The following is a 26,644-nucleotide window of genomic DNA, read 5'->3' on the forward strand; positions in this document are numbered from 1 at the left end:
ATTTTCAATATTATATACAACGAAGCCGTAGTTGTTGCTTAATTATCTTATCCAACTAACGCCCATTGACAAAGCCAATAGTCCTGGGCCTGGCTTGTTGCAGGTGCAATTTTCCTTGCAGTATTATATATCTGGATACGACAGAAGAGGCAAAATACTAGTAGGGTGGCACATTATGCTAAGCATAGATTTTTAGCTTAAATGTTTTGAGCCACGTCCTTAACTACATCGACCACACCCCTTTTAGAGATCCGCCCCCATGTTTTTCATCGCACTTAAACCCCTGACTTGGAGTGAAGTCGAACTGAAGGAATGTAAAGTTATGCATGTTGAAACAAATGGGATTAGCCGAGCATTTCACCCCAGGTGGAGCCTACTTCGAATGGGCCGAATCTGCAGTTTTAGCGTCCATGCCCTGGACAAACAGCCAGATCGTGGCCAGTGTCCACATCATGCATTTTTAGTCCATGTCCACTGAATTCACGTGCTTCATGGGTGAAAGGAAAGGGAGGGGTTTTACGTCTTCCGAGGTCACATCTGAAGTTATGAGGTTATTTAATGAAGTGTAAAATGTGATGTGCAGAAGGCAAGGTTTGGAATGTACCGTGCTTTTTATCCAGATTCTCTTCTGTGGTACATTGCTTTGTTTAGGGCCTTAGGTGGCATGAAAGTGTGTGTGTATGGGGGGGGGGCCTAAAAAGTGCATGGCGTAAGGTCACTAGGAACCTTTTCCAAGGGCCGTGATCTAGACAAATGAGGGCGTGGCTTCAGACATTCAAGGTGAATTCCTGTGCTTCCCATAGTACCACTTAAGCAGTATTTAGTTTCCTCTCCGTGAGCTTTCATCAAAGATGTATCACACAATAATGGTAATGCATCTAAAAGAAAACAAACCTATTGGCTTTGCCAATGCTTGTTATTACTACCAGACAAATAAGTACCAATGAGGTTTTTGTTGTGAATACCTAGATATAAAATGTTTTTGAATTTTGAAAATATGAGCAGTATTTGGAGTGGCTCAAGCACTCCCGTTCTTCCAGTCACACCATATATACATATATATGCACATTTTTTAATATAGATGTCATTTTACGTTAATTTTATTGTCTGTCTTTTGTGGGGGGGGACCACAGGCTCCCATTTATTATTTCCTTTACCACCAGTTGTTCCCACCCACTTCTAAAGCTTAAAACATACCCTTGCGACACAATACCCCTACCCAACCCCAAATCCTAAATATGCCCTTACCACCCTATACCTCTACCTATGGCATTCTCAAAATTGTATTTATTTACCTTAACTATACTTACCTTGGGTGGTAAAGGTACAAAAACGTACGTGGAAAGTAAAGTCATGCTTGGTAAAGGCAATGCATGGCAAAGACTTAGGGAATAATTACGACTTAGGAGGTGAGGGAGCGTGCCGCCGCTGCCCTGCTCCCACACCGCCAAAGTCGACCGCCACCTGCCAGATTACGTGTTTCCTCTTGGTCTGGCGGGTGGTGCATTGGCGGTCCCACTGCGGTACACTTCTAATGTCCATATATGAGCATTAGAACTGCAGCGCCAAGGGAGCTCTAAAGCCAATTCCTGCACGACGTGGACTGTGCAATCGATGCTGTGCAGGAACAGAGGTGCATGCACACAGGGAGGCGCAAAATGTCACCCCTCATACACAGGGGCACCAGCGGGCCCTGCAGGGCCCCCTTACATTCCTGACCACCACACTTTTCACGACCGGCTCACCGCCATAAAAAATGCAGAGGGCTAGGAAGTTGTAAAGTGTTTGCCAGTGCCGCAACGACACCGGCAACATATTGTTGCCCCAGACCGCCATGCCACTGTCGAGAGATCGTGGATCCCCGGCGGTTGTGGCTGTCCCATAGCGGTCCGACTGCCAAAGTTTTAATACGGCAGTCGGACCGCCGGTGCACACTGCCATCGCTGTACCACTGTGAGTATGGCGGTCAATGGCTTGCCAAACTCCTAATCAGGCTTAGTTGTAAAAGATGTTTCCCCAACTTACTTGTGACCTTTCTAAACTTCTTGTCTGGTGCTGCTTTCTTTTGACAGTCTGTTGGAGGCAGGAGCGGGTCACTAATAGGAAGTGCGTCTGTCTCTTTCCCTTTCAGAGTTGATAAAGAAGATGAAATGACGTGTCTCATCAAAGGCTGTAACTTTGTACTGAAGAACATTCCCCATGAGGCGTTCATCTACCTCAAGCACAGCGATCCTGAATTCCGCTTCCAGAACACGCATCCTCATATCTTCCCTTACTTACTAGTCAATATTGGGTCCGGGGTGTCCATAGTGAAGGTACATCTTTATGCGTGAATCTAGATTGATTTAGTATTAAATATTTATTTTTGAATGCCTGTGGGAACTTTCTGTATAATCAATCGGAGACAGTTTCTTTACCCTCAATTTGGAGGGACCACTGATCAGGTTTGACTTTATCTGATGGACTCCATTAGCATGCTCTCCGATCTATTTTCTTGTAATGTCAACAATTCAAACAAGCATTTGTAATGCAATGGGTCTTGCATTTACAAGAGTTTGAGGTACTGGCATCGTAAATGACCATCCCTTTTATTTTTGTGTTTTTAAAATGGATAAATAAAAGGCATTGTGAATTACAATGCCAATAGCTTAAACTCTTGCAAACGCAAAACCTATTGCATTCCAAATGCGTTCGGCACCCGTGCTATAAAATGTTTTTTAAAAGCGCTAGGAGAGTGTGTCCTGCCTGCAATAGCATGCAAGACAAATCTATTTTAGAAAATAGTGCTTGGAGGCTGTAATTTAAGCCTATCGAGTAACAACTCACGTAACCGGGGGGTATCGCCATGGGAAGTTAAAAAATTAGGCACGACGGAATTAAGAAGGGACTACTAAGCCTATTGACCAATGAACAGCCACAGTGAACAATGACGCAAGCCAAATTAAAAATATATGCGGAGAGTGGGTGGAGCTTAAAGTCCCTACCTGAATATAGCATGCCTCGCAGAGCAGCGCATGCGCTGCCGAGGCTCGACCTAAAAAAAAATGAAGAACACACTTTTTGAATTTTAGAAATACGCCTCCATTATTTCCTTTACCGAAAGTAAAGCTGATGTGGAGAAGTCATGTTGCTTATGCACTTTCTGCATAAACAAGGCCACAAAAATGATCCTGGTCATATCAAACCCAGCAGTCATTCCACTGCATCAATATGAACCATCACCAAACACTGGTCATTGAAAAATCCCAGGACTTTGCAAAAATCCAGCCCAGATTCCCACAGTCCCACGAAGCGATATAAATACCAGAGTCATACTATAAAACTTCTAGAAACATGACACAATGAAGCCGTGTTGAGAGTGAATAGGAATCACACATGCTAATTCTATCTTTATAATTTGTATTTATTTCTCGTTAGGTTGAAACAGAGGACAAATTTGAACGAATTGGAGGAAGCTCCATTGGGGGAGGCACCTTCTGGGGCCTCGGCGCTTTGCTAACTCAAACAAAGGTAATCCTATATATAGAAGAGGCCTTATGAATGTTATTAAACCATTTGTTATGATCACAATGCATTTATAGGAATTTCGCTCAATTTTGACAGGTATGCTTGTTAATAGAATGTGCCCATACAGGTAGGTGGTTTGCATCGTGTATATTATACTGATTTGTGCTTGGTGTGTACCATACCATTGGTGTACACTTTTATGGTTGTGGTGTGTGTATTCAATGCCTTATGTGATATGAGACCCTGTGTGCTTATGACTGTATTCATATAATTTATAATGTGACCTGTGCGTGCCTTTCCTAACTTTGACAGTCATTTAGTAGTCTCCCGAATGACTAAACTAGTGTTGCCTCGGGTGAGGAACTTATAAAAAGACTGAAGTCTGGTATAAAAAAAAAAGAACAGCTGTATTGACGGCCCTTTTTGTACTGTGCCTTTATTTTTTTTTTAAAGATTTCTTTATTAATTTCAACTTGAAGTGATCACAAACATTAGTATTCATACATTTCAGTCGAAGTATTACAGGTTTCCTTAGCATGACAGTGCATAGTGTATTAATCAATCTTAGCAGGTGAATGTTTCTCATTTCTTGACATTTCCATCTCTACAGTTGGGAATGTTCACAAGTCCCCTCTATGCACATTCGTACGGTTCCTTTTTAACCACTCCTTTAATAATGCATTTTTGGCATTTGTATGTAAATGTGGGAAGATGGACCAATGGATCGTCAACATGGCGATTGGGAAGAGTCAGTTTACTAGAAACCCTGCAGCAAATGTTTGAGAAGGAAACTGGAAAAAAACAATAGGGAGTGTGTATAGAGAAGCAGATCTGGAAAAGCCCCAGATATTGATGCGTTTGGTTGGTGTAAACTTGCCTGATACTTACCAGCATGGCAGAGCATATGCAGTGCTTGAAATGGAAAAATAAAGGTGCAGGTACTCTGTACCAAAGTACCTGCTTGTTAACGAGAAGTGTCGGTACTCTCCAACTAAAGGTATTGCATTTCTCTTGAAGTACCGGTACTCTCTTCCTCAAAAAAAAGTGCCGGTACTCCGTACCAGACAGTACCGGCCCATATAAAGTACTGGATATGAAGACATTTTCAAATGCTTATTCTGCTTAAAACCAGTTGTTTTGCCCAGATTCGAAGCTACAGCTTTTAAGGTCTTTTCATCCCTGTTCTCTTCCTGCAGAGGTTCGACGAATTGTTGCAGCTGGCCTCGAAAGGACAGCACACCAACGTGGACATGCTAGTTAAAGATATCTATGGCGGGGCTGACCAAGTGCTGGGATTAACGGGAGACCTCATCGCAAGCAGCTTTGGGAAATCTTCCACAGCCGATAAAGGTACATGCACAGAACAGATTAACCCAGTTCTTTCCACTGGCTTAGCTTCGCAGTCAATCACATTAGCTCCTCGCTTCATAATATCGCATTCAGCACTGTTTATCGATTTGTCCTATTTTCTAGTGAATTAAAGCCGTGCAATTTATATTTGTTCGTGCGTTAAAGAGATGTTGCAATCGTTTGTGGTTGAAGGAATCTAATGGCAGTGTTCGAGAAGGCCGAGTCTGTGTATTGTAGAGATTGGTGAAGCGCCCTCTTTGCACGTGATTGGAACTGAATGAGAGTTTAAATACTGTCTCTTTGGACGATTGTTGACTACAATAGGCTGAGAAAAAGTGTTTGCTCGATTATAGTCCTACCTATTATGAGACAGTTTTGGTAAATAGAAGTATGCCCTCTCTGCCTGATGGCAGCGTGCATTGGTAACTTGTGTAATTGGTTCTGTTTTTCATTACATTTATCACAGAAGAAAACTCTTGCACATGCCTGAATTTTGTATATTGGAAAGAAAGCATGTTCTAATCCCAACAAACATTTGCTCTATGTAAACTAAACAGAAAATGCACTGTTGACAAACAATATACCACAATTAGAAAAGTAAAGGGAAAAACAGCATATTTTTTGTGCTGAAATTTGATCTAGACCCCCATCTAGTAAATTATTTCATTTTTTCCAATTATTACTCATGATATAGTGTACTCCTATTGACTTTGAATGGTGTTCGTATGCACATTCTTAGGTTACTTATAATTAAAATGTGTCATTGTGCAGCCCTCCATTACTGGTCCGCTAGATTCAATGATCTTCACTAAGAAGCTGTCGCCACATCTATATTTCTCTATTCCTTGTACAAAACCATTATGTTCTAGGCATAGGAGCTGTAGATCGTATACTGTTGCATAGATCACCATCTGGTGTTGGGCTCGGATGTTTGCACTTTATTTTTGTCTTGGAAGAAGTCTTTTTTAGTCACGAGATAGGTGACTCCTCCTTAGGACGATAGTGCGCATGGGCATCGACTCCATCTCCAGATTGTTTATTTCCGCCATCAGGTTTGGATGTGAATTGCTGCGCTCCGGATCGGTGTCCTACTCGATCCCCCTTTACCGCGCAATCCCTCACCGCTCGATGGTATTGTTTTGATTGCGTTCCCCTTCGACGTACATCCGTGAATTTAATCGAAAAACTTTGGTTCCGGTTGTTCACGCGGGCCGTTGGGCCCATCTGCGCCATCAGGCCCTGCAGTCAATGGAAAGAACTCCATTTAAAAAATGCCCCCTGTGTGGTGCTAAATTTCCACACACGGATCTCCAACGTGGTCTGTAACCTTTACCTCTCCCCAGAACACTAGGACAAAGACTGTGGGCCTGTGCTTAATTTCGATCTAAGAACACCATACGTGTTCCCGAGCTCGACGTCCCCTAATGTCTCGATCAGCTGCCACGGCGCCCGACGACATCTTCGACGCCGAGGTCCCAGAACCACAACAACCGGAGGATGAAGACATCAGCGTCTCCAGGGAAGACGACTCCGATGCCGATGATCAGACGGTTACTCCGGGGCAACGGATCGCGAGTACTAACCTCGACGCCCCTGCCCCATCTAAAACACAAGACCAGGCTCTGGTAACACCTGTGACTTCTGGCTCAGGTCGACACCGAGATAATGCTTCAGATGCCCCGCCCTCGGGCCCGGCTCTGAAGGCAAAAGAAAAGCCTTCAAGCGGTTTGGGACCAAGCCAACCGCGTACGAGACACCCTCCCCGGCACCAAAGCAAAAAGCAAAACCAGACGGCATGCCACGCCCTGATCCCTCGGCACCGAAAACAGCTTTGACGCCGAACCCCTCAGCACCGAAACACACGGAGGAAAATCCCTCGGCACAGTAAAAGCCCCGGGCATCTTCAGAGCCGAAGAAACTTTCGGAGTCGAAAATTACACTCCAGCATAAGGAGGCCAAGACCCCTCCTAAAGCAACAGAGACTAAATCGAAGCACTGCTCGGAGCCCAAATCGCCGGCTCCGAAAAAAGGCAAAAGCTCCGAAGAATTGTTTCTACCAGATTCACCGGTTCCAAAACAGAAAACCCTCTATGTTGACCCTGGTACCGGTTATATAACAGCCATACTACCTAAAAAAGGAAATTGGACACCTCAGAGGTACCTCCAATACCCTTAAAAAAGAAGCACATTGCAGCTTCACCTCTCAGACCCTCCTCCCCCCCCCCAGCACTTCCACTTCTTCCAACTATACCACTCTCTCCTTAACTTCCTTCCTCACCTGCACCACAAGATGATGAGGATGACATTGGGGGGTGGGGATGGGGTTGGGGATTTAGACCCACAAGGGGACGATGACGACGACATCAACACTATCCCACCTGACCCCTGGGATGATTATGGTAATATCCCAGACATACCTGAGCCTGACTCATACCCCTCTAAATTATCCCCTCCTGACGACAACACAGGGTTTGCGCAACTTATAGACAGGGCTGCCAAATATCATGGTGTACAAACAATTACACTCAGACCCTTTGGAGGAAGATTTTTAGTGGAGACTTTTACACAATCACAAAAGTCCACCAGTATTTTACCTATGTTAAAAGGTATCACTAAACATGCCCCTGATGTGTTTAAAGACCCTGTCAGGGCTAGAGTTCTCAACCCCAGGGTGGATAAAAAAATATAAGGCAGCTCCAAATGATCCCGCTTATATTAAGGGTCAACTGCCCTTAGATTCCCTCGTTGTGTCCAATGCCCGTAAGCGGGCAAACTCTCAAACAGGTGATGCCCCTCCGCTAGATAAAGAATCTAAACTACTGGACGCATCTGGTAAACGGGTTGCGTCACACGTGGCAAATTACTGGCGCATTGCCAACTTGCAAGCTTTGCTGGCCAGATTTGACCGGGCACATTATGATGAATTTGAGACACTGATGCAACATCTCCCAGACCAAAATAAGGCAAAAGCTAATGACCTCATACAAGAGGGAAAGCTTATCACAAACACCTCTATTAAATGTGCTCTGGATGCAGCAGACACAGCATCCCGTGCCGTTAACACAAGCGTATTATTGCGCAGGCATGCATGGCTCCATATATCGGGGTTCAAACAAGAAGTACAGTTTCGGATTCTCAATCAACCCTTTGATCAAGAACATTTATTTGGGCCTACTGTAGACACATCTTTGGAGAAGATGAAAAAAGATACAGAAACAGCTAAGTCCATTGGGGCCTTAGAGTTACCAATAAACGGAGGCTCCTTTCGTCGCTCCTTTTATAGGGGTGCCTCCAAAACCACTGCCACCGACAACATGTCTTCTTCTTACAACAACCCCACTCAAACTTCCTCTGATAAAGGATATTTTTGAGGGGGTACAGAGGGAATAACAACAAAAGACGAGGCCGCGGTAATAACACCTGCACCTCCCCTAGCACAAAACAGTGACTTCCCTCCACTTCTTCCGCCACATTCCACTCCAGTCGGGGGAAGACTATCACAGTTCCTACCTGTCTGAACTCCATCACCACAGACAGGTTGGTGAGACAAATTCTCCAGTATGGTTATTGCCTGGAACTCACCTCTACTCCTCCCCACATACCACTCGAGCAACGTCCCATGTCCACAGAACATTTGACGCTTCTACAACAAGAGGTTCTCTCTCTTGCAAAAGCACGCAGTAGAACCGGTTCCCATACACCAAGGCATGGGGGTTTACTCCCTTTACTTTCTCATCCCAAAAAAGGACAGTACTCTCAGGCCAATACTAGACCTCCGACCGTTGAACCTGAACATACAATCCGACCACTTTCACATGGTCACTCTCCAACAGGTCCTACCATTGCTCCAACAAGGCGATTTCCTTGCCACTGTAGATCTCAAGGACGCCTACTTCCACATTCCTATTCACCCTGCTCACAGGCAATATTTATGGTTTGTAGTGGACAGACTGCACTACTAATTCAAAATACTCCCCTTCGGAGTAACTACAGCACCCAGGGTTTTCACAAAATGCCTCGCTGTAGTAGCAGCTAACATGCGAAGACAACACATTCATGTGTTTCCCTAACTCGACAACTGGCTTGTCAAAGCCAAGTCACACACAAAACAATACAGCTACTCCATGACTTAGGATTCACAATAAACCTCACCAAGTCACATCTTCAATCATCCCACACACAGTAAATTGATACTTGTATAGCGCACTACTCACCCGCAAGGGTCTCAAGGCGCTTGTACGAATACCGCTGTGGAACCCATCCTGGCTTTCCCTGTGAGGCGTCCACTCCTGGGCACCCCCAAGGTGGAGGCCAGGCATCCTTAGCGTTGTGGGGGCCGTTGTGGAGATTAAGCAAGCTATTGCCCAGAGTTGCAGAGTGGGACTCCATGATTGGAATGGCACCGAGGCGAGAATTATCAGGTCCGTGGAATTTTTGAGCCCAAGACCCGCCAAGGCGGGGAATTGAACCCTGGTCCCGGGCTAGACCTCTGCATCAGGGTCTGCCGCTCTAATCATTGAGCCACACTTCTCCACTCCACACAGCAGTATCTAGGCGCCACAATAGATACTTCAAAAGGCCTTGCATACTCTAATCCAGTCATGATAGCCACCATGCATCAAAGCTTCAACCTCATCACTCAGTACCAGTTCGAGTGTTTATGCAACTACTAGGGATGATGGCCTCTTGCATTTTAATAGTACCTCATGCAAGACTCCAAATGCATCCATTACAGGAATGTTTGGAACATTAGTGGAACCAAGCTCAAGGTCAACTTACAGATCAGTTGTTGGTAGACAGCCGCACACATCGCTCTCTGCACTGGTGGAACACACAAAACCTTTCCAAGGAGTGGCCGTTCCTTGACCCGGTCCCACAGATAGTGCTCACAACAGACTCATCACTCACCGACTGGGGAGCTCATCTCCTAAACTATACCATTCAGGGTATGTGAACCCATCAATAAAAAATGCTCCACATCAATCGCCTCGAATTACTGGCTATTTTTCTGGCATCAAAAGCATTCCAGATACATCTCGTACACAAAGCTATCCTTGTCCGTACGGACAATATGAGAATGTATTATATACAAAAACAGGGGAGGACACATTCTCTGCAGCTTTCACGCCTATTGCAAAGTATATGGAGGTGGGCATTTCCTCAAAAAATATACCTTCTAGCAGAACATCTTCTAGGGGAACACAATCAAATTGCGGATCTGCTCAGTCTACAACAACAGCAAATCTATGAATGTGAACTTCATCCACAGGTTCTTCATCCTTTCTTTCAAATGTGGGGCCACCCAGACATAGATCTGTTTGCCACACATTTAAACGCAAATGCCCAAGCTTCGCCTCCAGGTATCCACACCTATTGTTCAAAGGCAATGCAATATGGATGAACTTATCAGGCAGATTTGCGTACGCTTTTCCGCCTCTCCCGCTCATTCGATTACTGGTGCGCAAGCTCAAACTGTCTCTCACAATGATCTTAGTTGCTCCAACATGGGCCCGGCAACCATGGTTCATGACCCTGCTAGAACTCTTAGTAGTTCCACATCAAAAGTTACACCTTTCCCCAAAGCTTCTCACACAGAACCATGAAGAGATAAGGCATCCAGATCTGGCTCAATTGAACCTAGCCATCTGAAGTCTTAGAGTTCAGCTACCTAAACCTTCCCTCAAACTGCGTGGATATCATAAAAGAGGCTAGACGTCCCACCACTAGAGCATGCTATGCGGCTAAATGGAAAAGATTTGTTATCTACTGTAATAACAGCACAATCAATCCACTGGATGCTTTAATCCAAAACATTATTTGTTACCTCTTGCATCTAGAAAAATGTAATCCGGCATACACATCTATACGATTACATCTTGCTGCCATAGCCGCTTACCTACAAAACAGACATCTGTCACTGCTTAAAGTACCTGCCATCAAAGCATTCATGGAAGGTGTTAAAAGGATAATTCCTCCCAGAGTTCCACCCTCTCCATAGTGGAACCTAAACATTGTCCTTACCAGACTTATGGGTGCCTCATTTGTACCTCTACATAAATGTGGGTTACAATTTCTCACATGGAAAGTAGCTTTCCTTGTAGCAATCACATCTCTCTGACGAGTTAGTGAGCCCCAGGCATTATCCATACAAGAACCATTTTTGCAAATACATCACAACAAAGTGGTTCTTAGGACAAACCCTAAATTTTTGCCAAAAGTAGTTTCTGCTTTCCACCTTAACCAGTCTGGTGAGCTGCCAGTCTTTTTCCCCTCAACCAGACTCAGTAGCAGTACGAGCTCTTCATACCCTCCACGTCAAAAGAGCTCTCCTTTATTACATTGAACGACCAAAAACTTTCAGAAAAACTAAACATCTTTTTGTAGCTTTATTCACCACCCCATAAAGGCAATCCTATCTCAAAAGCAGGAATTGCCAGGTGGATTGTTAAATGAATCCAAATATGCTACCAAAAAGCAAAGTGTACATTATCCATTCCCCCTAGGGCCCATTCCACTCGCAAACTAGGGGCTTCTATGGCATTCCTGGGAAACATTCCCATAGACTATATTTGTAAAGCAGCAACATGGTCAACACCGCACACTTTCACAAAGCACTATTGTGTAGATGTGCAAGCAAAGCAACCATCTAGTGTGGGCCAGGCTGTAGTAAGAACACTTTTTCAAACCACTGCAACAGATACAGGTAGCCACCGCTAAGGAGGTAACTGCTGTACAGTCTATGCAACCGTATACGATCTACAGCTCATATGCCTCGAACGGAAAATGCTACTTACCAGTATGCATCTGTTCTTGGCATATATAGAGCTGTAGTTTCGTATACGCCCACCAGCCTCCCCGGATACCGCTATCTGTTTCAGTGTTAACTTATTTAGATACATTACACATGGACATCTTTTCTATTTCTTTCTAACTCCATCCTAACCCTACATGGCAAAACAATCTGGAGATGGAGTCGATGCCCATGCGCACTATCGTCCTAAGGAGGAGTCACCTATCTCGTGACTACAAAAGACTTCTTCCAAGACAAAAACAAAGTGCAAATATCCGAGCCCAACACCAGATGGCGATCTACTCAACAGTATACGAATCTACAGCTCTACATGCCAAGAACAGATGCATACTGGTTAGTAGCATGTTCCTTTCAAGCCATATGGACAGTGCACCAAAGACTGAGAAACACTTTATCAATGCCAATTGCTGAGCTCGGTTTATGCGCCTCTTAAAGATTATTATACAAAGACTGCCCCCTACAGGTTAGACTGATTGTTGTTGCAGCGACTCCTTAACACCCCGAGCTGTTTAACCAGTATTCAACAAGATACTTGGGTCGTGTGCCCTACCGGAAAAAAGTAAAACACTTGGTCTTTTGTCTTGTTCCAGGGTATGCTGCGTTGTGAAGAGAGATTGTTGTTTTTGTTCACATTCTGTTTAGAGTTCTCCAAAGAAGACATGGCGAAAAGTTTACTGCACATGATTAGCAACGACATCGGACAGCTAGCTTGTCTCTACGCCAAACAGCACAACCTGGCCCAGGTGTACTTCGGGGGTTTCTTCATCCGAGGACACCCTGTCACCATGCACACCATCACCTACAGCATTAACTTCTTTTCCAAGGTAATAACTGCGATTGCTAACTGCCTACAGTAAATGCAGCTTGATAAGTTCCACTTGTAGAAGAAGTTTGTATTTTTCACTAAATGTTCTTGCTAGTCCTTATATTGACATGGGTAAACAAATTTTTAAATAACTGGTTGAGAAAGACCACATTTCTTTTAACCAGCAACCACGTTGATTACTTTCTACCAATTGTAGAATTGGGCCATAGGACTCAATCTATGCCCGGCTGATGAGACCTTAATTAGGGTGAAACTGATCTAGGGTTGCTGGTAGTCCCAAATGGATGGGACCTTGCCTGATAGTTCTGGATAAACTGTTCCCATGAGGAGCAGGGTCGGTAGAAGGCTGACCAGAGTGGCATGGTGGGCGAAAAACAGTGAACTGGAATGCGGCCCTAAGAGACTATCCAGCGGCCTTCGATTAATTCAAGCATTCCATCCGTCTCCTTGTTGTTGTAACCAATGAAAGAATGGCCGGTGGACATACTGTAGTTAAAAAAAAAAAACAAAAAAAAGTGGTGCTAGGAGGCTATCATTTTAAGGTTGGTATCTTCAAAAGGCCAGCTAGAGATCTAGACACATAATATGCTAAAGTAAGTCTGACTGCAAGACTTTCACAAATGTATTCCTAGGTGAATCATATGGAAAAGCTTTTTGGCTGTTCAGGACCCTTATCTACTTTCAACTGTTTATGAATCGCACTCCAGGAACCACAGCTCCTTGTTGTCCTTTTATCCATCACCTGTGAGACCTTCTCCTTGAGGCACAGTTGCTATCTGTTTCAAGGGCCAAGCTTGTCATTTAGGATGATTGTGGATTTAATAAATCGATTGGTACTTCTAAGCTTTATTTACATTTAGGACATTGTGCCAGGTAAAATGTCCAAGGGCGCATTACTCCTTCTGCCTCAAGCTGCAGAGGCTTTGAGAGGAAGTAACAAACTGACCGTGGAAGCAACCTTGAGGATCTAGAATTTAAAACCATGTCTCAAGCTGTGCTTAATTTGAGCCAGTGGTTTCCCGTGCTCAACCCCATCACTTAATTGCCAACATCAACATTTATAACAATGTGCCACATGGTGGTGCTGTTAGTCTGATTTTGAAATGAGCACAACAACAATTGTTTAATAATTCAATATCCATCGAAAATGACTAGTACCTGCCACCCAAGCCATTCTTATGGCTCTAGGTGGCCTGCAGTAGTCTCATTTGTCACACTTGTAGAAGTTTGGTAGTTAGTAGTTGTGTAGGTACTGTCACTGGCAGCGATGGAAGGGGCAGTGAATGGTGAAAGCTGCAGTGACCTCCTGACGAGGGCCAAGGCAAATTAAGCACCTGTGCAAGCATTGGCTTAAATAAAAGAAAGTATACATGTTCCAATTTATATGGAAAAGCCTAAAGACCAAGAATTATTGTACTTGCAGTCAGTTCTGGCATCTCCTGCCTCACATGATGCCTACTGCCCATTACTTGAGGGCAAACATCCTTCACCACGACACCGAAATCACGCTGTGCCTTTACTCCGCCGGCAATAGAACAAACTCATCATTAGCACACATTTATTTTTAACACGCAAGTATTAACCACTTGTTTTAGGCGGGCACATTGGTGGAGTGGTGTTGGATCTAAACTCTAACACCTTCTCTAATGTTGCACAGACTGGTGTTGGAATAGTAAATAATACTAATCCAAAGTCCAGCGCCCCCCAAGTCAAGCCGTTGTAATGACTTGTGTGCAAAAGGAACGCGTCATAACGAGGCGTTCGTTTTATTGCCCGCATTAAAGGCATGCGTGCTAAACGCATGCGTGATACCATCATACTATCTACCTGAGAGTTCATCTGGACATTTGTTGATAAAGTTCATATTCCTCAATGGTATGTAATTCTGGAAAGCGGACGATGTATATGGCAAGTTGATCTATTTCTGATTTCTTCCTCAAAAATTAAGAAAAGAAGCACAACAATATATGCATTCCTTTAACAAAAATGCTTTGAAGTAAACTTGCCCCAACAGGAAATATAAATGAAAAAAAAAAAAGTGTACACCATGCTTTCTTCCAAAGAAACCCTGGTGATCAGCTTTGGGTCAGTCCTGTCCACCCTGCTATAGTCAAGCCAAACTCTCAAATGAAGAAGTAAGTCCTAAGCTACTTATAAACATATGCGTAGTAGTATTCCAGCACAATCGTAGGGATACCTAATTACACAGTATGCAGAATAATAGTGGGGAAAGTAAGGTCAATTTTAGTAATTAATTGTAAATGTGACTATTTTTCACACCCTCTTACTAGGGTGTTGTGTCCGTAAAAATGTGATCGAACACACCTTCAAACCTCATGCATGACCTCAAAATGTTAAGCATATAGGCCAGTCTAGCTGTACAGGTGATATGGTACATGTGTGCAACTCAACTGCTTACACATCGTACAGTACAAGTTCATGTATTACTAGAACGAATAGTTGGAGAACTTTTGCTCCCCGAAAGTGACAATGTGCTGCCTGGATTCCCGCCCTGTTCGAAGCAGTGCAATCCTATAGAAACTGAAGAACATGGTATAACACTTAACATTTGACTGTTGGATATATGATGGTGTGAAAACGGTGATGAGGTCTGGTTAGTTAAAATAAAGGGAATAAATCATATTTAAAAAAGACAACACGTTGTTAAACGGTGAGCTTCAAGATACGTCTGCTCTTGCTTTAAAGCCTTTTATGAAAAGTTTAGCGGACCTTAGGCTGCAGCGTCCTCGCGCACTGGAGGAGGTGTGAAGATACTAACACTACACTGGACAAAATCTGCAGAGCAGTTATGTGGAAGGTTATCTAGTCAATCTGTAAGTGTTGCTGTCTGGAGTCTTGACTTTGACAGCAGCATATCTACATTTTGTTAAGCAAAATAAATCTACCCAAATGTAACCCCTGTTCTGCATTGTTGGTAATTTTGTTCTGTTTTTACTTGCTAATGACCTTCGTCGCCTAGGCAGCGCATACTGAGATTATTGTTGTCGTCTTTTTTTTATTATGAGCTTTGTTAAATATATCATCAGATGTCCAAGTACATTCAAGTTACATTAGGTGACGTGGTTAATCATAGTTGAAGATCAGATAATCTTTGCTTAATAGAAGTCTAAATGGACATGTACCTGCTTGTGAAATCCTATACTCTGACAAAGTGCAATAAAATCAACACTATCTACAGTTTTGAGTGGTCTAGATCTACCCCTCCATTTAGGATAGTTGTATAGGATTTTGGATCAATTAACATAATAAGCTCAGTACAGCATGGGTTTCAGATTGCAAGGAAATTGAAAAAGCTTCAGTGCAGTTTGTGTCTTTTTCCTCTGTAAAAGTGCCAACTAAATCTACAAATGGTACATTATGGTCGATGGTAATACAACTGTGTATCCATCAGAACAGACACCATATTTAGCGATTACTGAAATAATTTTTTTTCATATACAGTAGACTGCCTTACTGCAGAGGTCTTCAAACTTTTTTAGGTTGAGCCCCCCCAGCAGAATGTTTTTAGATATCGGGGCCCCCCCCCCCACCACCTGACAGAAATTTATGGAATCTGGTACACTACATAATCGACTGCCATCCGCATCTGCCAGCCATATCCGGCAAATGATGTTAAACACAGTAAGAGTGTTTAGTAAACTGCAGGTTAGTGAGTGAGCGTGGTTAAATGACAGTCTTATTAACCAGTTCAAATCAAAATTTTCAAAGATAAAATGTGCGCAAATTATTTTTACTACGGTTTTACATATGCAGTTAAGTCATAATGGGACAGTGTTCTCTGTAGCAGCCAATTCACCTCCAAAGTAATTACCCTCAAGTCAGTTAACCTTTCCTTCCATAGCAAGTAAGCAAACAAAGCCCAGCACATTTATTTAAAAAAAAAAGAAACTCACATGGTGCTGACATCACTTCATGTGATGTCCTGTGACACCAATGCGCATTGCTTATGCTAATTAGTCCCCCCACTTATTTTTTTAGGACTTGTGCCCTGAGCGGTAGTTTAGGACACATGTCAGGCTTATGTTTAAAAGATAGAACTAATAAAAACTGAATAATGTTGCCTATTTTACTTCAAAGCAACGTTGTCTGACAGACTTTGTGGTGATCAAATGGATCTCGGTCCAGCTGCACTGTGAACAGGCAGCATTGTAATGCATGTAAATACAGCGGCAACCGGTGCAGGTAAGCGCAGTGGGGAAGTCGACAGACAATGGAATAGGTCAAATTAAATAAATAAATAAATCCTATTCGCCCCCGGCCAACCCTACTGCCCTACCGCGCTTGCCTGCACCAGCCATGACTGATGTGTGCCCCTCCAGGGGGTGGGGTCTAGGGAGACAGTAGAAAAGACTGTTAGTGGCTGAAAGGGTTTATGGTGGATGCACAAAGGCAGTGCTTAATTAATTATAATTTAAAAAGTACAGGTGCCAAAGCTTTTATTACGTACCTTCTGCCAGCACTGGCTCTTGCCAGGGCGGCTGTATACCAGGACTGCCAATCTTGAACGAACCAACACACGCCTCCTTCTTCCTCCACCCTTTTATTTCTGCCTCTGTCTCATTCTTGCAAGTTGTTTTTCATCTCTGCTTTATCCCTTTGTCTCGGTTTTCACAGCTTTCTTGTCCTTTTTCTTCCCCCCCATTCTGTTTTGCTCTCTCTTGCTCTTGGTCAAAGTTGAATGCTGAAAAATAATTCTTGATCCCTAAAAATGAGTACCGAGGGCCACCACCTGCCACCTCTGATATAAAGGAAGCACTGCCCACATGTGGAGTCAGGTCAGGAATGGACTGGTTGGAAGCACTGCTAGTAAGATCGCCCTTTGCCCCAGAACCCTCGGCCCAGTCGCCACTGCCGCTCATGAGCTGCAACGTTAATCATGTTGTCATTTGTATTCATTGCCTTTATGCTTCCAATTGTATCACTATATAAGTGTATGCTGCATAAAGTGCATACATTATTCAGTCAGGCGAAAAGTGGCGCCTTACAGATGTCCTAAAGTAAGAAATATAAGGTGTGAGTTGCGTACATTGCTTGAAAGCCTTCCGTTCTACCGAGGCATGGAAAGGCTGCCAGAATTTCCCATCATCAAACGCTCTCTTCTGCCTTCCCGGCAGACTGGAGAAACCCTATTTTTCAAGCACGTTGTTGCGGGACCATGACTAAGCATTTATTTGGGAGCAAAATACGACCGCTGCAAATTGTGCAAACTAGCCACACTTGCAATTCACATAGCTGGCCATTTGCTACTGGCACAAAATGAGCATGGCACAATCAGTACATGTAAATGTTAAAAAAAAATATATATATTGAATATTTAGGTAGAGTGCTGCATGCTCAAAGGATGTCAACTTTGTCACTGACGAGAATGGCCTTCTTCATCGTTCTCACTTTCTTTTATTTGCCTTCTGAGGCTCCAAGCACCGTTTCCACTTGAATTTCATTCACTCAGTACAAATAAAATGTACAAATAAAATGGTAGTTGCTTAATTGATTATACTCTTTCATGTGAGGGAACCTCAGCTGTCAAACTCCCTGGTAGCATGAACGAACTGCCCTTCATTTGTCCCCTAAGCCATTTGTTTTCAGCCTATTATAAAGAAAGGTCTGTCGTAAAAATGTGCTGTTAGAGCACAATGTATTAAACAAGCATGAAAATGGCTACATTAAATGTGCACTTTTGTAATTTTGAAAGAAGACCATGAGTGTATGGCATGCCCATACTTACATAATTTAAAGAGAAACTTGGCTTCCTTTCTGTGAAAAGCTGACCATCCCGACAGTTAATTCCCAGAGCTGAAATGTTTCGCTTTTGGCTTCACTGCACAGGAGACTCCCTGCCTCCCACTGCATCTGAAGCATTTCAGCTCTTGGAATCCGCTTTCTTTCGAAATAACAAAAGTATGGGCACATCGTGCCCCATTGAAAGGTTAGATCTTACGGTGGAGTTCGTGCCCCCCCTGAGATGGTGTTGCGCCACCCTGGGGGGGGGGGGCGCGCCCCACAGATTGAAGAACTCTGCCTTACTGGGACTTCCCCGCTTGTACTCACCTTTGTGAGGTCGTATACTTCAACCTTCCCCTTTGCAAATCTGAGGGGATCTTCCTCGAGTGTTCTGGTCTTCTTCGAAGCCACGCAGTATTAGTCTTGTCACGTCCAGGCCCAGTCCATCTCACTCTGTTCGGTGTTGAAAATCTCCCAGTTGGCCCATGCACTCACATTGCCAACTCACCTTGCACTGTGCCGCCACAATTTAGCACACGGACCCTCAACTTTGTCTGTTGTGAAACACAGCCAGCTGTCATTTTTTCCAAGCCTTCGCTGCGGGTTAGAAAAGGTTTTATTACCGGCAGCTCTTCAGGATTTTCAGCCTGAAACACTCACCAAGCTTTCTCTGTTCTGCCATGCCTCCAACGCAACCATTTTTATCTTCACCTCCGTGCAGGAGCAGGACTGCTGCAAACATCTGGAGAAAGCAGCGCTGCTTTGAGCACCTCCTAGTTCCCTTGGACTCTACTGCACCTTTGAAGGCTGAGGGAACACCCACATTGTGACATACAGTTTTAGGAACTCCAGTTGAGATGTTTATGGGAGTAAATACAATCGCCAACAATTTTTGTTGCTCAACATGCAGGGTGTGGATGGGTTGATGGGTGTTCCTCAGCATTCTGGGTAAATAAATATATTTGGCGAGCTCTACAAATGAAAAGGTCTCCACCTGCTTGAACCACCAGATGATCTTCTTGTCTTAATTGAGTGATCCTTTTGTGTTCATTTCGTTGTGCATTGGATTTTGGTGATTTCAGTTTTCTTAACGAACTGTAATATTTCTCACAGCATTACAGCTGCACTCAAAATGTATTTCTATTAATGCAGGGAGAGGTGCAGGCCCTGTTCCTCAGACATGAAGGATACCTGGGAGCCATTGGTGCCTTCCTAAAGGGAGCGGAGCAGGACAGTAAGTGGACCATCAACCGGTGCTTTAAAAATCTAAATGTGGCATGGTTTGCTTCAATAAAGCATGTTCATTAGTAAGAGAAAGAGTACCTACACTTCTCAAAGGAAAACTAATACTTTTAATTGGAGAGTACTGGCACTTCTCAGAAACAAGCAGCTACTCTGGTACAGAGTACCTGCACTTGTATTTTTCCATTTCAAGCACTCATCTGATGCTTATTCTATGCAATACATTTAGTAAATAAGTACTGCAGAAATGAGACTTTCCCATTATTTTTTCAAGACATATTTCTTGTTGGGCAAGATTATCTTCTGAGCTTCTCTGAGATCTCTCCTCATGGTCTATCCTTAGAGGGTAGGTCTGGTTAGATTTCTAGTACACGTCACATCACTGATCAATTGATTTGAATCCATTCAGCATCATGGAGGAAATTACTCGTAAAGTGATGGTTTGAAAAGCGATATTTTTCAGATGACCTTCCACAAATGCATTGGTTGTTTACTTTCTTGAGGATTATGATGTCTGGAGGATTTTGTCTTAAGAAATTTAGGCATGTAGAGAAGATTTTGTTTTCCTTAAACGGGGTGATTTCCTCAAATTTTGCATGAAGTCTAACAGAAGCATCTAGTGCTTCTGTTCATAGGGTTGAAAATGAGAAGATTTTTTTAAATTGAAGAGGGAGACTAAACCTGACGCAGGAGCTAAATGGAAGAAGTTGCTCACCAATCGTGCCCTCTGAAAACCCTTGTCTGCACAGATGTAGTCGATTGCTCTACAGTGTTAAAGATTTGAGAGCAATCTTCACTCTGCTTTTTTAATTGAGGACCCTGTCGAGCACTGCTACGCCTCATGCCCCCGACCTCTCTGCTGGGCCTTCATTCTCCTATTTCCTGTCTTTCTTTACCCTTTTTATCAGACTAATCATACTCTCTCTGCTAGCTCTGATTGTATCCTTCTTTTAATGACTCACCCAACTCTGTTTCTGAGAGCTTTGTACACAATAATTAAAAATGTTAGGTTACCTCTGATTTTACGCATCTATTTGAAACCTTTTGATAGTGTAGCGTGTTGGGGCACTTTACATTAAAGCAGCTTATTTGATCAGTTACCTGCACAACCATGCACAGTCTATTAGGGATATCGGGCTCGTAGAAATTGGGACGGGGCGTTGAGAAAAGAGGTGATATCAGTGTTTCCTGTTGGTGAATTAAAAGTTGAGAGGGTTTACTGATGGGGCAGAAAATAATCTTAACAATTAATTGACATAAGATTGAATCCGATGGCAAGTGTAGGGGAATATCCAAGACAATAGGCAACCCCAAGAAATGTTTTAAAAAGTGGGTCTTGAAATGCTTCCTAATGATGGAGTGAGAGATGTTGACTTTCACAGGTCCGTTGGGAGAAGGTTCACTGCTGAGAAGGATTGCTTCTGGATCATTTCAGCATTGCTTGCAAACTGTACTTTCAACTCTTGATCTTATCCTTCTTTTCATGATCTTGGATGAGGTTGTGAAGTCAAACTTTATATTTGATTCAGAGAAGGAACTTGATATATAATATCTGTTGAACACATACTAGAAGATTACCTCAAGTTAGGCTCCTTTGAGTGGTAAACTCCTCTCTATCCATAATGTGGAACCACAAGCTCTGATGGCACAACCCACCTGTTCAAATGCCTTTACAGTCTCTGGTGTCTCCTTCTCCACTGACAGTTCTTGGGCTAGTGTCTTGGCTTCTTGTTGTACTAGAATCTGGAGGTTCTGGTAAACTCCCCCAACAAACCCTTAAGCCACTACAACACCCATAAAATATTGTGCCCTTTGTCTGAAACCTTAAGCCTTCCGTCCTAGGACATGAATAGCAAAAAGACCCACTTCTCTCATTTGACGAGGAAAAAAGGAGAATGACCCAACTTGATTAAAGCAGCTTAGACAACCTGAATAAGACTTCTCCTCCCAGTGACAGCATACAAAATATATTGACTCTTTTTGTCTGTGTGAGTGCAAAAGAAATAATTAAAAAATGTTTAAAGGAATCATTTCCTACAAGAATGACTGTTGGCATCATTCCAACCTTGGAACATATCTGGGAGTAAAGCTGTGGTGCCCAACGTGAAACAAATTGTCCCTCTTTGTAGACTTTCTTCCACTAGACACAAAAGCTGAGGCGGTCTGCAAAGAGATGCAAGTGAGCTAGTCCACCATCCTTAATCTATTCATGTGGTGGTCAGATTCAAGCATCAGTCAATTTCCCGGCTTATTACTGATGTCGAAGGGTTTGAACACATCACTCCTGCTCTCGAGAGCCTCAGTTGGCTTCCTATCAAAGGAAAATGTACCTACAAGACAGCCTGTATCGTCCACAAAGCCCTTCACTCACATTCACCAAACTACTTAGGAAACAAGCTTATGAAAGCAAGGACTTCTAGATCCTTGAGAAGCTCCAACACACTTTTGCTCCTACCTCCCAATCTAAAAAAATCATCTACCAAGTCTCGCTCTTTTTCTGGAAATGCTCCGAGCATATGGAACTCTTTACCTAGCGATCTGCAATGCAACCCCTCCTTCCCTGGCTTCAAAAGAAAGCTGAAACTCCTCCTCAACAAATACTTTAAATCTTAGACTACTGTTTTTGGTTTATTATTGCGTGCTCAGGACTGAACCTTATGTCAGTCGGCTGTTTGCTTGTTTAAGGGTGCTGTGTTGTGTACTATTATCTACTGTATCTCACCTTATGTTTATTGTGTTCCTGATTCACTGGAAGCGCTCTTGACACCTTTGGGTCTAGCTAGCGCTATATAAAACTTATATAGATAAATAAATTACCAAATGGTGCAATCCTTCATCAAGGTTGGCTAAATTGCTCTAAATTCAGCAGTCAAAGGAACAGGAATTTTCAAATATTTTGGCTTTGCAGATCATGAAAACACATACAAAAACGGCATCTCTTTGCTTACATCTCAGAAGGGTAGGTTCTCTGCCGGTTATATTGGACATCATATTTTCAGGAGTCCATCTTCAAGAACTATTCCTCCAGTTGTGATTGTTCAATAACTAGTTTTAATCAGGTAGGTGAATTTCGTCCACCTTACGAATAATATTAGGGAGATAATTCTGGTGGATTCTACTTCTTATTAGAGTTTTCTCCAGAAATGTGGTTATTTTCAGGTCTTTACAAACTCTAAATGAAGCCCCTTTGCCATCGGCCAGCAAGCACTGTCAGGTCGGAGGGCTAATTCTGTCTGCTTGCTCCTTAACTTATATTTATCTCTCTAGGTGTGAAACTGCTCCTGAAAATTTCCTCTAGCTGACCAGGGAAATTTGAACTACACCGGATGTGAGCAGACCGAAGTAGAAAAGGGCCCCACTAGATCACCGGTGTCCGTTCCTGTTTTTCAACATCACATCAGGTCTGAAGCTCTCTTGGGTCTTCAACGACAAAATTACTCTCCTTTATGACTGCATCGGGTCAGATGTCTTGAAGATTTGAGCTCTGTCACAAATATTGCAAGAGCCTATCCTTGTCATCTGCATTTGATGACTAGGCTTGGAATGTGACGCCACAGCCCGAGACTCCTGTTCTGGTGCACCTGAAAACCATCATGGGATTGGAAGTTATGCTATTTTTTGCCACGTCCTTCAGGGCTAACCCTGAATCGTTCCTCTTCACAGTCATGTAAGTCTCGTAATGGACAACACTCTTTCAAAAGATCTTCCCACAAAAAAACAAAAAAGGGCCACATGCGGGAGATAAATGGTGTGGCTTCCAGGACCCGTTAGACTAGTCCCTGCACCCACAGCTGAGCCCTTCCTCGTCATTGGAGAAAAACCCGACTTATAGAAGAATAGGTAGGAGTTCTAGGTTACTTCATCTTAACTATGCAGCTTCAGTTCTTCAGGAAGCTGTACTTGATGTTTTCAGGATGGGTCCGGTATCCTGTGGCCACTCCGCAAGGGTGAACCCATAACTGTTTGCAGACTCTGGCGGGTCTAACCTCAATGCTTTCAAACTTCCACTATCCACAGGCCTCAGACACTGTGCACACGAACAAATCAAAGCGGTTAGCTTTTCTGTTGGTGCCTCCTATGATGACAGTGCAGACGCCACAGTTTGTACTGAGATCCGCACCATGCATGGTTACTGAAGTGATATCTATCTGGCTGCTTCGCTATGACAGCCACATGTCCATGTACTCAATATTCAGATGACTGGCTGCTGAAAAAGGAGTCCCCACTACTTGTCGAAGGATTCCTTCAGAGAACCATGAATCTTTCATGACTTGAACTTTACAATCCAAGCCCAAAAAAATCTGATCTCACTTGTACACAGAGGGTGACCTTCGCAGGAGCAGCGCGAAACATGAGCGCTTTTCTTTCTCCGTTGAGGGTCATATATTATTGGGAGGTGAGTCAGATATCCGAGGTAGACACAGATCTCATTTCTGCACTTCCTGCTGGTGCTTGGCTTAATTACTTCTGCATCTTATTTGTGCCATGTGACAGATGGCTGCAGATTACCCTTTAGTGGTGCCTGAGAGAGCAGTGGCTCCTACAATGTCTCGCATCGGTGGCAGTGATAGAGATCAGGGTGCATATAATATCCCTACTTCCACAGATAGAGTAATCTCACAGTTACACGCACATACATGCTTCATACACTAGGGCCCATTTCACTAACATACGCTCAAATACTCTACCAGCAATAACCTGTGGAAAGAAAAACTCCTAGACACCCTGCATCTATATCGGGGTCGATAAGATCTGGTTATTGAGACTGCCCTTAAACATAATCTAAACAATCTATACAATACTAATCAAAATAGGATACTCAATAATTGACAAGAAATAAGAACCAACACCATATTCAAAATTATATTGCTTTATCTAAAATTAGTTAAAGAAAATCAATCAGAATAAATCATTTTTCTCATAGTTACCTATTCTAGCTAAATGTCAGAACGGGTCAGGACAAGTCTCTCGGTAAAGTCTCTCAAGACGAAGTCCTCTCAGCAACGATCCTCACCAACGCAGATTCGGAACGCGGCAAAAGGCAAATGGCAAGTGGCAAAGCCCTCTCTAGGCTAACAATTCTTATAGCAAGTTGAACAAAGAAAAATATAATTTGTAATAACTTCTTCCGTCAAACCTCTGAGCAAAGCGAGAAGGAAAGGATGTAGCATCGCTACATTTAAAAATCTCCGCTCAGGAAAAATCACAAAATAAACATAACGGAACAGGAACCAAAAAATACATTTGTATCGTGTAACTCCACGTCTCCTCGGCAATTAGATCATAGTTCAGAGTCTTTCTTTAAAGCTCCTTTGTTTTCCCAAAGCTGCCAAGGACGCTTCATTTCACTTGGAGATCGCCCAAAACTGCTGCTGTCCTCACGGAAATTTTCAATCAAGCAAGGCAAGGACTGTGGTCAGCTGACTTCAGGACCATATTCAGCAAGGCTCTCTCTCGTCACGAATTCTACTCGAGGCCAGGGCTTTCGTATCGGCCATCTTTATTTAGGCCACAATAGGCCACAATAGACCATCTTAATTAAAAGAGACAAAAACAACGTTACCACAGCATAGTGATTGAACAGTGTTAACCCCACTAATACCCTGATGTGTATGCAATTATCTAGCTCTTGCAACATAGAAAAGCATTAATTCAAAAAGCATTTCGTGCTTAAAAATAAACAGCACTCAGCAACGTTTATTTAATAAAACATGCACATTGTCAATAGCAACACATAAGCGTCCCTCGTGTCGGTTTTTCTCTTGTTAATACATACATATTGATTAGTAAAAAAAAACATTTACACAAAACAAATTAATGATTAAATTTAGTAATTTTATTTTTACCACATTTAGACAACTGAAGCTTCAAAACCTGATGAATTTTCAACAGAAAACACTGCTCCAGCAATCCCCCCTTTGGTGATTTTATCACCAAATAAACCCAAAAAAAAAATTCGTGAAAATTTAGTCCCATTTTAGGAGAAATCGGAAATGTCTTTTTCTCATTACACAACACTACACACCAGTCACTCTTTCATCATCCCTCTTTGTTTCCAAATAAACACTCTCCCTCAATTCTTCTAATTCAATTTCTTGTGGTTCTCTTTTCAACCTTTTGTTTTTCTTCTCTTTATTCAGTTTCTTCTTCCCTCCCCTGTTTTTACAACACACACACACTAATCTCAGTATCAATAAAGCAATAATTATGCAAGTTAAAGGAAACAATATTCTACCTATAATCGTACTACCTATTTTTGCAATAAAATCTTTAACAGCTATCACCTTATTAGCTATTTTAGTCCATAAACTCTCAGCTTCAAGTGGTACTAATTCTTCATGCAAATCAGTAATATTTTTGATATAGACCTTCAGGTCTTTGCTTTCATCTGGAATGTAAGTGCAACAATGTTGAACTTTCAGCATTCCACAAACTCCACCCTCCTTGGCCAATAAAATATCAAGGGCAAGTCGATTTTGCATTGACATGGCACGTACGGCACTTAATTCCGTATTCACTAAAAGAAACCCCCCAGCGGTATTTGTCGATAAGCGATCCACCACTGTTGACAGTTTCCGAATTCCATAAGCATTTAAAGAAATTCCCACTGCTGGAATTAAAACCCCAAAAATATCACCCACAATTTCAGACCAGGTTTCTCTCTTGAAACGCATTAGTAAATTAATATGTTCTACATCTGTTATTTTATCTATATGAAAAATCTTTGGAAAGACCAAACCCACATAACATGTGCCATACCAATGGTCAGGCAACTTGTAATAAGCCTTATTCCCACAAACATAATACACTCCTGGGAAAACTATATCTTCACCACCTCTGAAACCCCAACCTGTTGCAATGAAGTATGTATCACGGCACTCACTAGTCCCAACAAAATATGTATCATATTGGGATTTCCTTCTTGTAATGCATAGTTTACCCTTTTGTGGTACATCTAGAGCTAAAGTTGGACTAGCCCCATTTCTCAATTCTTTTCCCATCTCAATGTCCCAAATTGTTTCACTCACTTCATATTTCCCTGCTTTCTCATGCATGTTCAATCTCCTTTCCTCTACCATATCCAGGAAAGCTTTTTCCTCTTCTTTCAGACTGCAAGTTAAATTATTCTTAAAAATGTAATCTAATGTTAATCCTTTTTCTTCAAT

General features: G+C 42.7%; 1 protein-coding gene across 2 annotated transcripts in view; it reads left to right on the plus strand.

Moving 5' to 3' along the window:
* Positions 1-26,644, plus strand: part of PANK4 (pantothenate kinase 4 (inactive)) — a 445,012-nt gene that overhangs the window by 181,528 nt on the left and 236,840 nt on the right. For both annotated transcript variants that reach the window (XM_085609230.1, XM_085609233.1), the window contains exons 4-8: positions 2,132-2,315; positions 3,418-3,510; positions 4,704-4,857; positions 12,311-12,492; positions 19,389-19,470. In XM_085609230.1, the coding sequence (XP_085465356.1) occupies positions 2,132-2,315; positions 3,418-3,510; positions 4,704-4,857; positions 12,311-12,492; positions 19,389-19,470 (695 nt within the window). The remainder of the gene's footprint in view (positions 1-2,131; positions 2,316-3,417; positions 3,511-4,703; positions 4,858-12,310; positions 12,493-19,388; positions 19,471-26,644) is intronic.

This window comes from Triturus cristatus, chromosome 1_2 (assembly GCF_964204655.1).
Source record: "Triturus cristatus chromosome 1_2, aTriCri1.1, whole genome shotgun sequence".
NCBI classification, from domain to species: domain Eukaryota; kingdom Metazoa; phylum Chordata; class Amphibia; order Caudata; family Salamandridae; genus Triturus; species Triturus cristatus.